Source organism: Cryptotermes secundus, unplaced genomic scaffold (assembly GCF_002891405.2).
Source record: "Cryptotermes secundus unplaced genomic scaffold, Csec_1.0 scaffold2482, whole genome shotgun sequence".
Classification (NCBI taxonomy): Eukaryota; Metazoa; Arthropoda; class Insecta; order Blattodea; family Kalotermitidae; genus Cryptotermes; species Cryptotermes secundus.
In genome coordinates this window covers 482,211-495,498 of record NW_019729249.1, presented here as the reverse complement: position 1 = coordinate 495,498, position 13,288 = coordinate 482,211, and the positions used below count along the sequence as shown (strand labels likewise).

The window sequence follows — 13,288 nt, the reverse complement described above, 5'->3', positions numbered from 1 at the left end:
GGCATGGAGACCTCTTGCAAATGTCCACTCAGAATATGAAAGAGGTTACAGCAGGACAATGATAGATGTTTCTTAGGGACAAGACCAGTGATTGATAGAAATGACTGAGGATAATGTCTAATGGAGGACTTTTGTGTTGCGCATCTGTAACTTTTATATTGTTAAAAATGAATTAAGGCATAATTAATATAAACATCTGGCTATATCAGTGGTTCACTACATTGGATCTCTAGCCTACAAAGGGTCTGTGAACAACTGAGGCATGACCAACTTGACAGTATGGAAGGACCAAGGAACCTAGGACTACATATTTTGTAACTCTTACTGAGATCTATTAATTGAATATTAAATTCTGCTGGCAGTGTTTTAAATCCTGGCCATTAATTGAGAGTCACCTAAATACCCTTATGCATCAACATAAATGGACTGCATAGTAATTCTTAAATAATATTTCTTTTCTGTCTCATATACATCTAAAATTGCTACATGTTTCATCCATCTATGGCAAACATCGGGTATATGTGAGTCCTGCTAAACTTGTTTCACTATATGCTCTATTTTGTGTCACATCTATACTTGATGTTAATTTTTGGCTTTATTTGTTTGTAGAAATAATCAAGAGTTCTTTAAAAGGTCATTAAAATATATCAATTAAAATTCTGTTGTGCTCCATTTGGGGCTATGGCTTGGATATTATATGTGTTACTATATTCATGCCTGTAGTTGTCTGTGCAGGGTTTATATATGCACGTTATGTGTGTTGAGGTGGCCTGTGCTGCTGTAATTCCTTACTGGCTTGGTTGTATTGCTGCGTTTTCCATGTGTGGAGATTTTAAATAGCTTTTAGCTGTACTTACATATACCTGACAACAGATGTATATGGCTGAAACATGTCACAACAACATCAAATGCATATGAGACAGAAAATAAATATTTCATTTCAGACAGTAATACCTGTGACAGAACTGTAATATTAATGTAATACATTACCGTAAAGAATGCCGTCTTATGGGATGTGACTCCATGCAGATATTGTGTAAACCAACGTTTCAATGAACGTATGACCTGCATCTTCAGGGTAGAAGAAAAAAAATTGTGAGTGAGGAACCAGCATGCGTAGGTTGGTTTACACACTAACTGCATAGTGCCACATCTCTGAAGATGGCATTCTTCATAGTCACCACCGTGAAAACCTCAAATCTTACAACATTACCATAATTCTCTTTCCCTAAGTGAAGTACAATGAAAATGAAAGACTCTGTTTTAAATAGGACTGAAGCCACTTATGACTCACCTGGTGGTCTGCCACTTGTTTCAGCAGCTGCTGGTTTAGAATGTCCGTCTCCTTCTGACATTTTGCTAGTTGGGCTTGCGAGGTCAACTTCTCCTCAAGTGACCTTGCAGCCAAGCTCTTCAACTCACCAAGGAGCTCTGCTCGTTCTTCCTGTTTGCAAAAACCACACAATGAACCACTATGCAAAGTGTAACTCATTTCTCAAACCAAAGGTTTCATCTGAATGAAGCAGGATGTGTCTTTTAAAGTATTTCATACGTGAAACTCAAACATACTTCCATGTGATTCACCACAATATCACGAACAAGGCTGTGGAGAGAGTCATGGAATTACAAGCATTACAGTGTGGAGCAGCAGTTCCTGTCTAATTCATGATGACTAAGTCACATAAGATAAAACACACAAAAGTATTGAAGAAAAGCAGTGGCACGCACATAGAGAGCCTGCATAAAAATAACACGCGAGCTGTGCTGAAAGCGAGAGGTAGCTGCTGCAGCACATATAAGCATAGAGCAGGTATCTCTGTGATTTTTTATTTTAAATTTAAATTTAAATTTTAAATATTTAAGCTAAATTGGGAATTTAAAATTTTAAACCAATCGACGAGTCAATATTAATAAAGATTTTAAACATAATTGACAAAACTGACAAGGGGAGTTCTGGAATATCGGGTGCCAATTGATGACAGAGCAATGAACAATTGGAAATCTGGAGTTTAAATGTTAATATTGAGTGCAGTGTGACAGCTACATGAAGTAAAATACACCTGATGATGGCTGGTTGCGGCCGAAACATGTAGTGTGAAAGAAGGGGGACAAGAACTACAATAAAGTGTTACATTTATGACAGAGTTTATATTATACATATAGAAGTGTGGATTGTAACAGGATGCTTAAATATAATATAAATGTAGAAGCGTTTTTGGATAGATGGAGCATCCTTGCTTAGTCACTAAATGAATGTGGGGCATTGTAGTGGTTATTGCTCTTCCTTGGGAAACTACAATTTTGAATCAGGGCCTGAACACTCGTTATGATCAATGTTGCCTTTGTTGAGATTCCTTAAACTGATAAGAGTAATGCAATTTGTAATTATTCCACAATAATTCTCTCTTTTGACACTATATAATTTATGCATTTTGTAGAATTACTTTAAATATCAAAAGAAACACATAGTTCCAAGTAAAATCTCAGTGGGGCTGGCCATTTCATCTCAGATTTCAATGTTTCTTCACTCCTTCAATGTAAATGTTAGGTTACTACCTCAAATTAGAATTTAGCTGCTTCCTTCCACATCCATTTCCTACAAGTAAGCAGTTTTCACCTATCATAAGACAACATCCTTAAATAATCTGTGAAGAAAAATAAAACAGCTCTTATGCCTTAATATTGTCCTAAAATCTTGTTTTCTGGTTTTATTCCTTTAGGTCCAAATGTCAAGAACATAAAATCTTATTTATGTCATCTTTTTAATCATTCCATGCTAGATTTTAAAAACTGTTTTATTACTCAAAATGCACTTAAACATATGGCCCCCTTCCCAGAGACTTCTTTTTGAAAATGGTTTCTTGTAAACATAAATCTGACACCATGAGATTAAAATTACAAATAAAACAGTTTCAGTGCTGTTAAAATGAACGTTTCCTTTCTCTCTAATTTTCTGCCATATGGCTCAAATTTGGGTCCTGTACAGTTATTTACAAAAGTCTCTGTTATGGAATACAGACTGGTGATCCCAGTGTTTGTAGGCTCTTTGTCACCTCCCAACACAGGAACACTGGAGGTATCAGTTAACCTGCAAGCCTGTGAAGTAGACCAGTATAGACCAGTATAGACAGGAGGCTTAGGGTGCTAGGATAGTCGAGATGAGGGAAAAGTATGATGGGGTAAACTGTTTGCAAACATGCAAGTGGAATGCCATGAAGGACATTGCAGGATAACATCAGCTGGCTCTGATGGAGAGGACCAGACATTTGTGGAAGTGACTGAGGATGCTGTCTAATGGAGGTCTTTTTTTAATGTCGAGCATCTGCAATTTTATTTTGTCACAATTGAATTGGGACATAAGCAATGTAATCATCTTGGTACATCATTTCTTCATTACGTGAGATCTCAAGCTCCTTGGGGGTCCATGAAAAATTGAGGTATGACCAGCCTGACAGGAAAAGGAAACAATAGGCCCATAGGTGTGCATATTTTGTAAAGCTTATTGAATTTTAATAAATTAATTACCTTCTACTCTCAATGTTTTAATATTTGACCATTAATCAGCAGTCATCTAATTTATCTTATACATCACTGTAAATGCATACCACAACACCTGCCTTTCCTTAATAAAGGCTGGTTAAAAACGTAAGATTCTAGTTTCAATAGAGCCTAACTCACCTGGTGGGCTTCCTCCATTTTCTTCATGTGCTGTCGTAGACTCTCATTCTCTTCTTTGCAGCTAGCCAGCTGGTTTTCCAAGGTTGCCTTATCCATAACTGTCAATTGAGTTGTATCTTCCTGATCACCATAAATATTTGGTCGTTTTGCCTGCTCACACAAACCACACAATACCTCAACATATGAAGTGTAATACAAATCAACCATTTGATGTACATGGTTGTAGAATTAATTTTTTCTAAAGTCTGTCCTACAGTACACTCACAGGTACTTAAATATGGTTCATCATGAAAATAAAAAAAATATGGCTCCACTGAGAGAAGTATGGGGGTATAAGCATTACATATTCTGTTAAGGAAGTGTTACTGAAAATTAAAGATGACAAAGTCACAGAATTCCACTACTTCATTTATGTTATAGGATTTCTCAGAGCAGATAATTTCACTTTTAATGGGAGCTCAAATTCCTGCAGAGTTCCGTCCATCTGTCCTTTTTGCAAATAAAGTAATTTCAGAAATGCTGAATGGATACGTATCAAATAGGATGTCAGAGACATTTTCAGATTCTAGTTCTTTTATAAATACAACAAATATAATGGGCACTTTATTTTGACCCATTTACCATAGGGAGAAAAGAAATATATATAACATCACAATGCTGCTCACGTCTGAGCCTGTCTCCTTTTCGATTCCACGTGGCATTGATATGAAACTGTTGAGGCACTATGCTACAAGCTGGAAGGTCCCGGGATGAAATCCCGATAGGGTGGATATTTTCAATTTACGTAATCCTTCCAGCCTCACTATGGCCCTGGGGTTGACTCAGCCTCTAACAAAATGAGTACCAGGAACATTCTTGAGGCTAAAGGGCGACTGGCACGTAAGGCTGACAACCTTATTGCCTGTATTAATGATATCAGCAAGAATGAATCTAATGTTGTACTTAGACAATTGAAGAAATTTGTATTAGCTACACAGAATACTAATATGTTTATTGTAACTGTTCCTCATTGACATGATTTACAAGTATCTTCCTGTGTAAATCAGGAAATAGAGATATTTAATAGAAAAATACAAAAAATGATGAAGGCAAATAGAAATGTGAATGTAATTTATGCAAATATGAGTAGAAGTGAATTCACACGTCATGGTATGTACTTGAACTTTTCTGGTAGAGAAAAGGTGGCTATACTAATAGGGGAAAAATATAAGGACACTTGTGGTAAAGCATAAAGAGCCTTCCATTATTTCAAAATGGGAAGAAGTTTATGGAGATTTAAATCAGGTAGAGGTAAAGAATCTAGTAAATGAGAAAAATAATGAAATTACTTTTCTGTAAATCAGTAATATTCACTTATCACTGGACACAATATGAGCAGCGCTATTTACAGCATCGTTAAATAAACCATAAAAAAAGTTTTTATTCTACCATGTTGTTGTTGTTCGTCTTTGATACCTTTGGATGCCAACATCGTGAACAGAAAGTCTTATTTACATCAACATTTTAATCATCCCATCCCAGATTGTGAAAATTTTGGGTCAACACCCAAATCCACTTAAGGATGTGAGCACCTTCCCAGAGACCGCATTTTGAAACAGGTTTCACATAAGTATACATCTGGAACTTTGAGACTAAATTAGAAATTAGTTTTATTACTGCTAAAAAACATGTTTTCTTTCTCTCCAATTTTGTGATGTATGGCTCCGATACAATTCCACAGTATTTTCAGATATTTATAGAACTCTCCATTATGGAGTTCAAACCAGTGACCCCAGTGTTCATACACCCTTTAGCGCATGCCAACAGAGGAGAACAGGAGGCATCCGTTAGTCTGCAGCCATATACAGTTGCCCAGTGTAAACAGTAGACTAAGTAGTCATAAGGAATGCATGAAGAGTATTATGGCGAAAACTCTTAGCAAACTCACACCTGGAATACTTCATGGTTCTAGCAAGATAACATTAGATGGCTCTTTGGTGAGAATACCAGGGATCGATGGAAACGGCTGAGGATCATGTCCACTAAAGGACTTTCAATGTCGAGTGTCTACAATTATATTTTTTCAAAAATGAACATGAACATAAGTAACATACACCTCTAGCTGCACCAGTGGTTCACTATGTGGGATCTCCAGAATACAGGGGGTCCGTGAAGGATCTGATCTACAGAAATGACAAATCAAGGCAACTTACGACTGCATTCTTCACACCTCATATTTGGTGTCATTAATTGCATATCGCTTTCTGGTTTCATTTCTTTATATAATGATAAATATTTGGCATTCATTTAAATATCTTATTCATCAATCAAAATGTACAGCAAAGTAACTCTCCTTAAGGAAGGTACAGCGAAAAGGAAAGATTTTGTCTTCAATAGGACTGAAGCCATTTGGACTCACCTGGTGGTCTGTCATTTGTTTCTTCAGAACTTCCATCTCCTTTTGAAAAGTTGCCAGTTGGTCTTGAAATTTCAACTTTTGTTCAGATGCACTTGCAGCCATAGCCTCCAGCTCCCGAAGGTGTTCTCGTTCCTCCTGTTTGCACAAACCAAAGAATACATACAGATCTGAAGTGTGATATATTTCCCAAACCAAGCATCTGATGTGCACAATGCAGGATGTATCTGTTAGAGTATCTCATACTTTAAGCTCGAACATGCTCTCATGTGGTTCAGAATGATGTTACAAATGTGGCTGTGGGGAGAGAATCATGGTGGTACAATCATTATGACTAATGTGGAGGAAATGGTACTGGCTAGTTCAAGATGACTAAGTCTCACAAGTCCAACATATTTCTTGCTTCACAGGAAATACAACTACTGAAATTTAAGTGAAGAAAATTTTAATTTGATTATGTTGTGTTTGTTGTGCGTGGTGTGAGAACACGAACATAAGCAACGTACACCTCTAGCGGCACCAGAGGTTCACCATGAGGGAGCTCCAAAATACAGGGGGTCCATGAAGGATCTGATCTACAGAAATGGCAAATCAAGGGAACTTATGACTGCATTCTTCACACCTCATGTTTGGTGTCATTAATTGTATATTGCTTTCTGGTTTCATTTTTTTAATATAATGATCAATAATTGGCATTCATCTAAATATCTTATTCATCAATCAAAAGTAACTCTCCTTAAGAAAGGTACAGTGAAAACGAAAGATTCTGTCTTCAACAGGACTGAAGCCATTTGGACTCACCTGGTGGTCTGTCATTTGTTTCTTCAGATGTTGGCGCAGAACTTCCGTCTCCTTTTGAAATGTTGCCAGTTGGTCTTGAAATTTCAACTTTTGTTCAGATGCACTTGCAGCTATAGTCTCCAGCTCCCGAAAAATGTGTTCTCGTTCCTCCTGTTTGCACAAAACACAGAATACATACAGATCCGAAGTGTGATATATTTCCCAAACCTAGCATCTGACGTGCACAACAATAACAATAACAATAAGGAGGACTAAATCAAAACCTTCCTAAACTCTCCCTGTCAGCTATAGCCACCAATAAGAGCCTTCTCACCAACAGAGGTCAGCAGTGCAATAAACCTGCTCAACCCTCATAAGGCACTCGGATACAATCTAATAACAGGCGCTCTACTAAAGAATCTCCCACGAAAAGCCATCATACTACTGACAACTATTTACAATAGCATGATGCAACTATGCTACTTTCATGTGCAATGGAAGTATGCCCAAATCATAATGATATCCAAACCCGGAAAACCACCAACCAAAATCAATTCGTACAGACCGATAAGCCTACTGCCCACACTATCCAAAGTATTTGAAAGACTCATCCTTACAACACTTGCAGAAACAACATCTACTAATGACATAATCCCTATGCACCAACTTGGCTTCCGAGCAAATCATTCCACAATTAAACAGTGCCACTGAATTATCAACAAAATAAAAGAAAGAATCGAAGGAAAGAAAACATGTACCTCGGTCTTTCTCGACGTTCAGCAGGCTTTTGACAAAGTATGGCACAAGTGATTATTGTATAAACTAAAAATGAACCTATCCACACAATTATATCTTACTATAAAATCATATTTGAACGAACGTTACTATCAAGTCAAAATCGACGATAACTATCCAAACACCATTTAATAAGAGCAGGAGTTCCACAGGGCAGCGTCTTGTGCCCCTTTCTGTACCTAATCTTTACAGCTGATGTCCCACTAACAGACAATATGCTAATGGCAACATTCGCCAATGACACAGCAATAATGTCATCAGACCAAGATCCAAATACAGCCTCTCAAAAACTGCAGCAACACATCAACTCACTGCAAAACTGGATGGAACAATGGAAAATCAAAGTAAATCCTGCAAAATCCTACCAAATAACATTTACAGCAAGAAGAGCTGTCTACCCGCAAGTTAGTATCAACAACACCCTCATACCTATCAAACAACCTCTTCAACCAACCAGCAACAGAAAGAAGACTAAATAGAATGTGGTCAGAGGATCTCATTATATAAGCACCAGGGAATCATCACAGGATGATACCTGCTTCAATATTACATACACCCATCCCTTTTACAAATTACTCTATTTATGTATATTGAGTAGATTGTAAAATAAATATTTAAAAAAAAATTAATGCACACAACACAGTGATTCTCTTTTCCTAAGCAAGTCTGGGTGAAAATGAAATAAGATTGAAGCCACTCTTGCTCACCTTGTGTTCTCTGCTTGCGCTGATCACCTTTTCTTGTAGAATTTTCATCTCCTTTTGATAGCTAACCAATTGGTCTCCTAGGTTCAGCCTTTCCTCACTTTCCTTTGCAGCCACAGTCTCCAGCTGGTCAGCAGGCCTTTCTCGTTTTTTCTGTTAGGACAAATTGCAAAATACATCATGAAGTTAAGTGTAATACATTCTCACACCATCTGTTTCATGTGAATGGTGCAGGATGATTCTGTTAAAGTCTCCCATACTCTAAACTCAAACACACCCATGTCATTCACCATGATACTACAAATGTGGTCCTGGAAACAGAGTAATGGTGGTATAATCATTAGAGCTGGCGTAGGAGAAATGTTACTGCCTAATTCAAAACAGCCAAGTTACTGACATTACAAATATTATTTACCTAGCAGAAAATGCAACCACAGAAATTTCAGTGAAGTAAATTCCAATTTTATTATGATGTGTTCACTTTTAATGGGAGCTGAAATTCCTGCATCCATCAGCCTTTTAGTATAGATCAAGCGAGTTCAGAAACAATGAACAGATTTCAAACAAAATTTCACAAAATTCTGTCTAAACATTACAGTTCTGATTAAAACCTGAGAAATATTATGGAGACATTCTTTAGGCCTACAATCCTATCTCAAAAAAAGAGCTTCAAAAGTCAGTGTGCTCTGTGTGTCTCAGCCTGTCTCCCTTTCAGCTGCACATGGCAGTGATGCATTCACAGGAGCCTTCCACTGGTCCCTATCCTGAGCCAGATCAATCCGATCCATACCATCCCATCCTATCCCTTTTAATCTGGACTGCTGAGTCCCGGTAGGGGAAGACATTTCTCCTCTACACGTCATCCAGACCAGTTCTGGGGCCCACCCAGCTTCCTATCCAGTGGGTACTGGGNAGGAACACGTAAACTATGTCTGTATTTGCAAAGAATCCCATGGAAATACCATTACTTCTTCTGGTACACAGTGACCTCCTGGTGTCTATATGATACTGTTGGAGGCACTCCTTTCATGCATTTATGAGCAATCTTAATGGATATACAAAGATACACTATCTTATGCACCGCCTTCTCTGGAATTTCTTCTGTCCAATTAGAGTGCCAGATTGTTTGATGCAAAGAAAACACAATGTAAAATATAATTGTCACTATTCAAAATTTCACTGCATGGAATAACAATGCTTCATCAGCTACTATTGCCATTTTCCCGTTTTTGAATTTTGTTTAATAAAAGATGTACTGCCCTTTGGGGTATAATGATAAATCCAGACTTTGTGCGTTGGTGTTCGAGCGTGTTTGTGTGTGTGCACGCGCGCTCTTTGTACTCTTGATGCATGCTTCCATATCAAAACTGTCTTCATGTGCTATAGACGTGAAATTTTGTATCCGATATATTTCATCAGTGTGGGTTTTGAGTTAACAGTTCAACTACAGATAAGATCTTTTGTATTTATCAGATACTGGAGAAAAATGGGAGTACAATGATACAGTATATCAGCTATTCACAGATTTCAGGAAAACCTATGATTCAGTTAGGAGAGAAGTATTGTACAATATTCTGATAGAGTTTGGGATACCCATGAAACTAGTTAGGTTGATTAAAATGTGTTTACACGAAATGTACAGTAAAGTTCGTGTAGGTAAACATTTGTCTGATCAATTTCCTATCCAAAATGATCTAAAACAAGGAGATGCTTTATCACCACTCCTTTTCAACTTTGCTTTAGAATGTGCCATTAGGAAGGTCCAGGGAAACCAGGTGGGACTGAAATTAAACAGGACACATCAGATGTTGGCTTATGCTGATGATGTGAATCTACTGGGTGATAATGTAGATACCATAAAGGAAACACAAAAACTTTAATTGGTGCAAGTAAAGAGGTTGGTCTAGAAGTAAACACAGAAACACTTTGCTTTAGAATGTGCCATTAGGAAGGTCCAGGGAAACCAGGTGGGACTGAAATTAAACAGGACACATCAGATGTTGGCTTATGCTGATGATGTGAATCTACTGGGTGATAATGTAGATACCATAAAGGAAACACAAAAACTTTAATTGGTGCAAGTAAAGAGGTTGGTCTAGAAGTAAACACAGAAACACTTTGCTTTAGAATGTGCCATTAGGAAGGTCCAGGGAAACCAGGTGGGACTGAAATTAAACAGGACACATCAGATGTTGGCTTATGCTGATGATGTGAATCTACTGGGTGATAATGTAGATACCATAAAGGAAACACAAAAACTTTAATTGGTGCAAGTAAAGAGGTTGGTCTAGAAGTAAACACAGAAACACTTTGCTTTAGAATGTGCCATTAGGAAGGTCCAGGGAAACCAGGTGGGACTGAAATTAAACAGGACACATCAGATGTTGGCTTATGCTGATGATGTGAATCTACTGGGTGATAATGTAGATACCATAAAGGAAACACAAAAACTTTAATTGGTGCAAGTAAAGAGGTTGGTCTAGAAGTAAACACAGAAACACTTTGCTTTAGAATGTGCCATTAGGAAGGTCCAGGGAAACCAGGTGGGACTGAAATTAAACAGGACACATCAGATGTTGGCTTATGCTGATGATGTGAATCTACTGGGTGATAATGTAGATACCATAAAGGAAACACAAAAACTTTAATTGGTGCAAGTAAAGAGGTTGGTCTAGAAGTAAACACAGAAACACTTTGCTTTAGAATGTGCCATTAGGAAGGTCCAGGGAAACCAGGTGGGACTGAAATTAAACAGGACACATCAGATGTTGGCTTATGCTGATGATGTGAATCTACTGGGTGATAATGTAGATACCATAAAGGAAACACAAAAACTTTAATTGGTGCAAGTAAAGAGGTTGGTCTAGAAGTAAACACAGAAACACTTTGCTTTAGAATGTGCCATTAGGAAGGTCCAGGGAAACCAGGTGGGACTGAAATTAAACAGGACACATCAGATGTTGGCTTATGCTGATGATGTGAATCTACTGGGTGATAATGTAGATACCATAAAGGAAACACAAAAACTTTAATTGGTGCAAGTAAAGAGGTTGGTCTAGAAGTAAACACAGAAACACTTTGCTTTAGAATGTGCCATTAGGAAGGTCCAGGGAAACCAGGTGGGACTGAAATTAAACAGGACACATCAGATGTTGGCTTATGCTGATGATGTGAATCTACTGGGTGATAATGTAGATACCATAAAGGAAACACAAAAACTTTAATTGGTGCAAGTAAAGAGGTTGGTCTAGAAGTAAACACAGAAACACTTTGCTTTAGAATGTGCCATTAGGAAGGTCCAGGGAAACCAGGTGGGACTGAAATTAAACAGGACACATCAGATGTTGGCTTATGCTGATGATGTGAATCTACTGGGTGATAATGTAGATACCATAAAGGAAACACAAAAACTTTAATTGGTGCAAGTAAAGAGGTTGGTCTAGAAGTAAACACAGAAANTTATTTTCAAAGGCAATCTATTGTAAGCTTTAATACCCATATTTATGACACTTTTTTTAGAGGTAGATGTGCTACAGCTTAGTACATGGAAGTCCTCTTTTCTTCTAGTATTATATTCATATAAATCTGAATTTCTAGTAGTATACAGATTAAATTTCTGAAAGTAGCACAATACCTCAAAGATGTACAGAGAGGTAACAGTTAGGATCTTTAGATCTTTAAAGATTGGTCTGCATGTAGTTCTACTATTTACGCCTTTTATTAATCGAAGTATCCTTTTTTGTATTTTCAGTATTTTACTGCTTTCACACTCTCCCCCCCAAAAAATCAAACCATAACTTATTAAGGACTGAAATTTAGCAAAATAAACATTCCTGAGCGTAGAGAAACTCACTACATCTTTCAAGGATTTTATAATATAACACACCTTATTTAATTCTAGACATAAAGATTGAATATGTGAGCTCCATTTTATATTTTATATCATATTCTTATAATATATAATTATTGTCGAGTTATTAAGAATTAATGCTAATGTTGATCTTAAAGCGATCACTGCCTACCTCAGAGATAACTTTTGAGTGACAGACGAATCTGAAGGAAAACGCCATTGATTGTCACCATCCTTTGGGCCAAAATTAAAACTTCAGGTTTCCCAAAGTAGCAGCAATAATGACTACAATGCAACACTGAGTTACTGACAAAGGATGCATACTCTGTTTATCTGCATGTGATTCTGCTTAAATTATAAATATATGGTCTCGAGTACTAAGGGTCTTGGACCTGAGAAAGACTGCGCTGGCAAGGACCAGCAGCATATACAAAAGACAGACAGGTCCTCTCATTAGAGAGGGCGCCCACAAAGAACAAGACCGTAGCTGTCAAACAGTAATAAAGATCTGGTTGCAAGCCCCATATGGGTGTCTTATGCCAAGACAGGCTAGCCGACTGACCGTTGGTCATAAAATGAGACTCAGACTCAGACAGTCCAGATTTGGATAGACCCGTGTAGAGGTGTGAAGCAGAGTTGAAATGAGAGGAACGCTTCAGTCAGTCGAATCAAGTGAGTGGAAGTGTACAGTGCACAGTACAGCTTCGAAGTAAGATGACATCGAGATTAACGGTGCAGGGAGAATTGTAATACTGGACATGATAATTGTACTCGCTAGCATAAAAGTGAGCGATCGATAAACGTATTCGTTCCGATCTGAAGACCCACACCATATTTATTTGTGACGCATCACACAGCAGACACGTTACAATATTTTCAGCAAAAAAAAATATATAATTCAACACTACATAACCTCACCTACTGCAGTATCAATGAAGAAGTACACATTGTATACCATAACGCTTCCTACCATCTCGTTCTTTGTCTTCCATCGCTTTACATGCCAATATGAGGAACAGAAAACCCTATTTACATAACCTTTTGAATCATCATGTGCCAAGTTGTAAAAATTTGTATTTCCCTGAG

The 13,288-nt window shown here is 37.5% G+C and overlaps 1 protein-coding gene across 1 annotated transcript in view; it reads right to left on the bottom strand.

Annotated features, from left to right (window-relative positions):
* Nucleotides 1-13,288, bottom strand: part of LOC111865628 (CAP-Gly domain-containing linker protein 1) — a 55,875-nt gene that overhangs the window by 31,872 nt on the left and 10,715 nt on the right. Inside the window, exons 2-6 of the mRNA XM_023853803.2 lie at nt 8,356-8,505; nt 6,875-7,024; nt 6,077-6,211; nt 3,679-3,828; nt 1,295-1,444 (exon numbers count right to left, since the gene is read on the bottom strand). Coding sequence (XP_023709571.1) covers nt 1,295-1,444; nt 3,679-3,828; nt 6,077-6,211; nt 6,875-7,024; nt 8,356-8,505 — 735 coding nt within the window. The remainder of the gene's footprint in view (nt 1-1,294; nt 1,445-3,678; nt 3,829-6,076; nt 6,212-6,874; nt 7,025-8,355; nt 8,506-13,288) is intronic.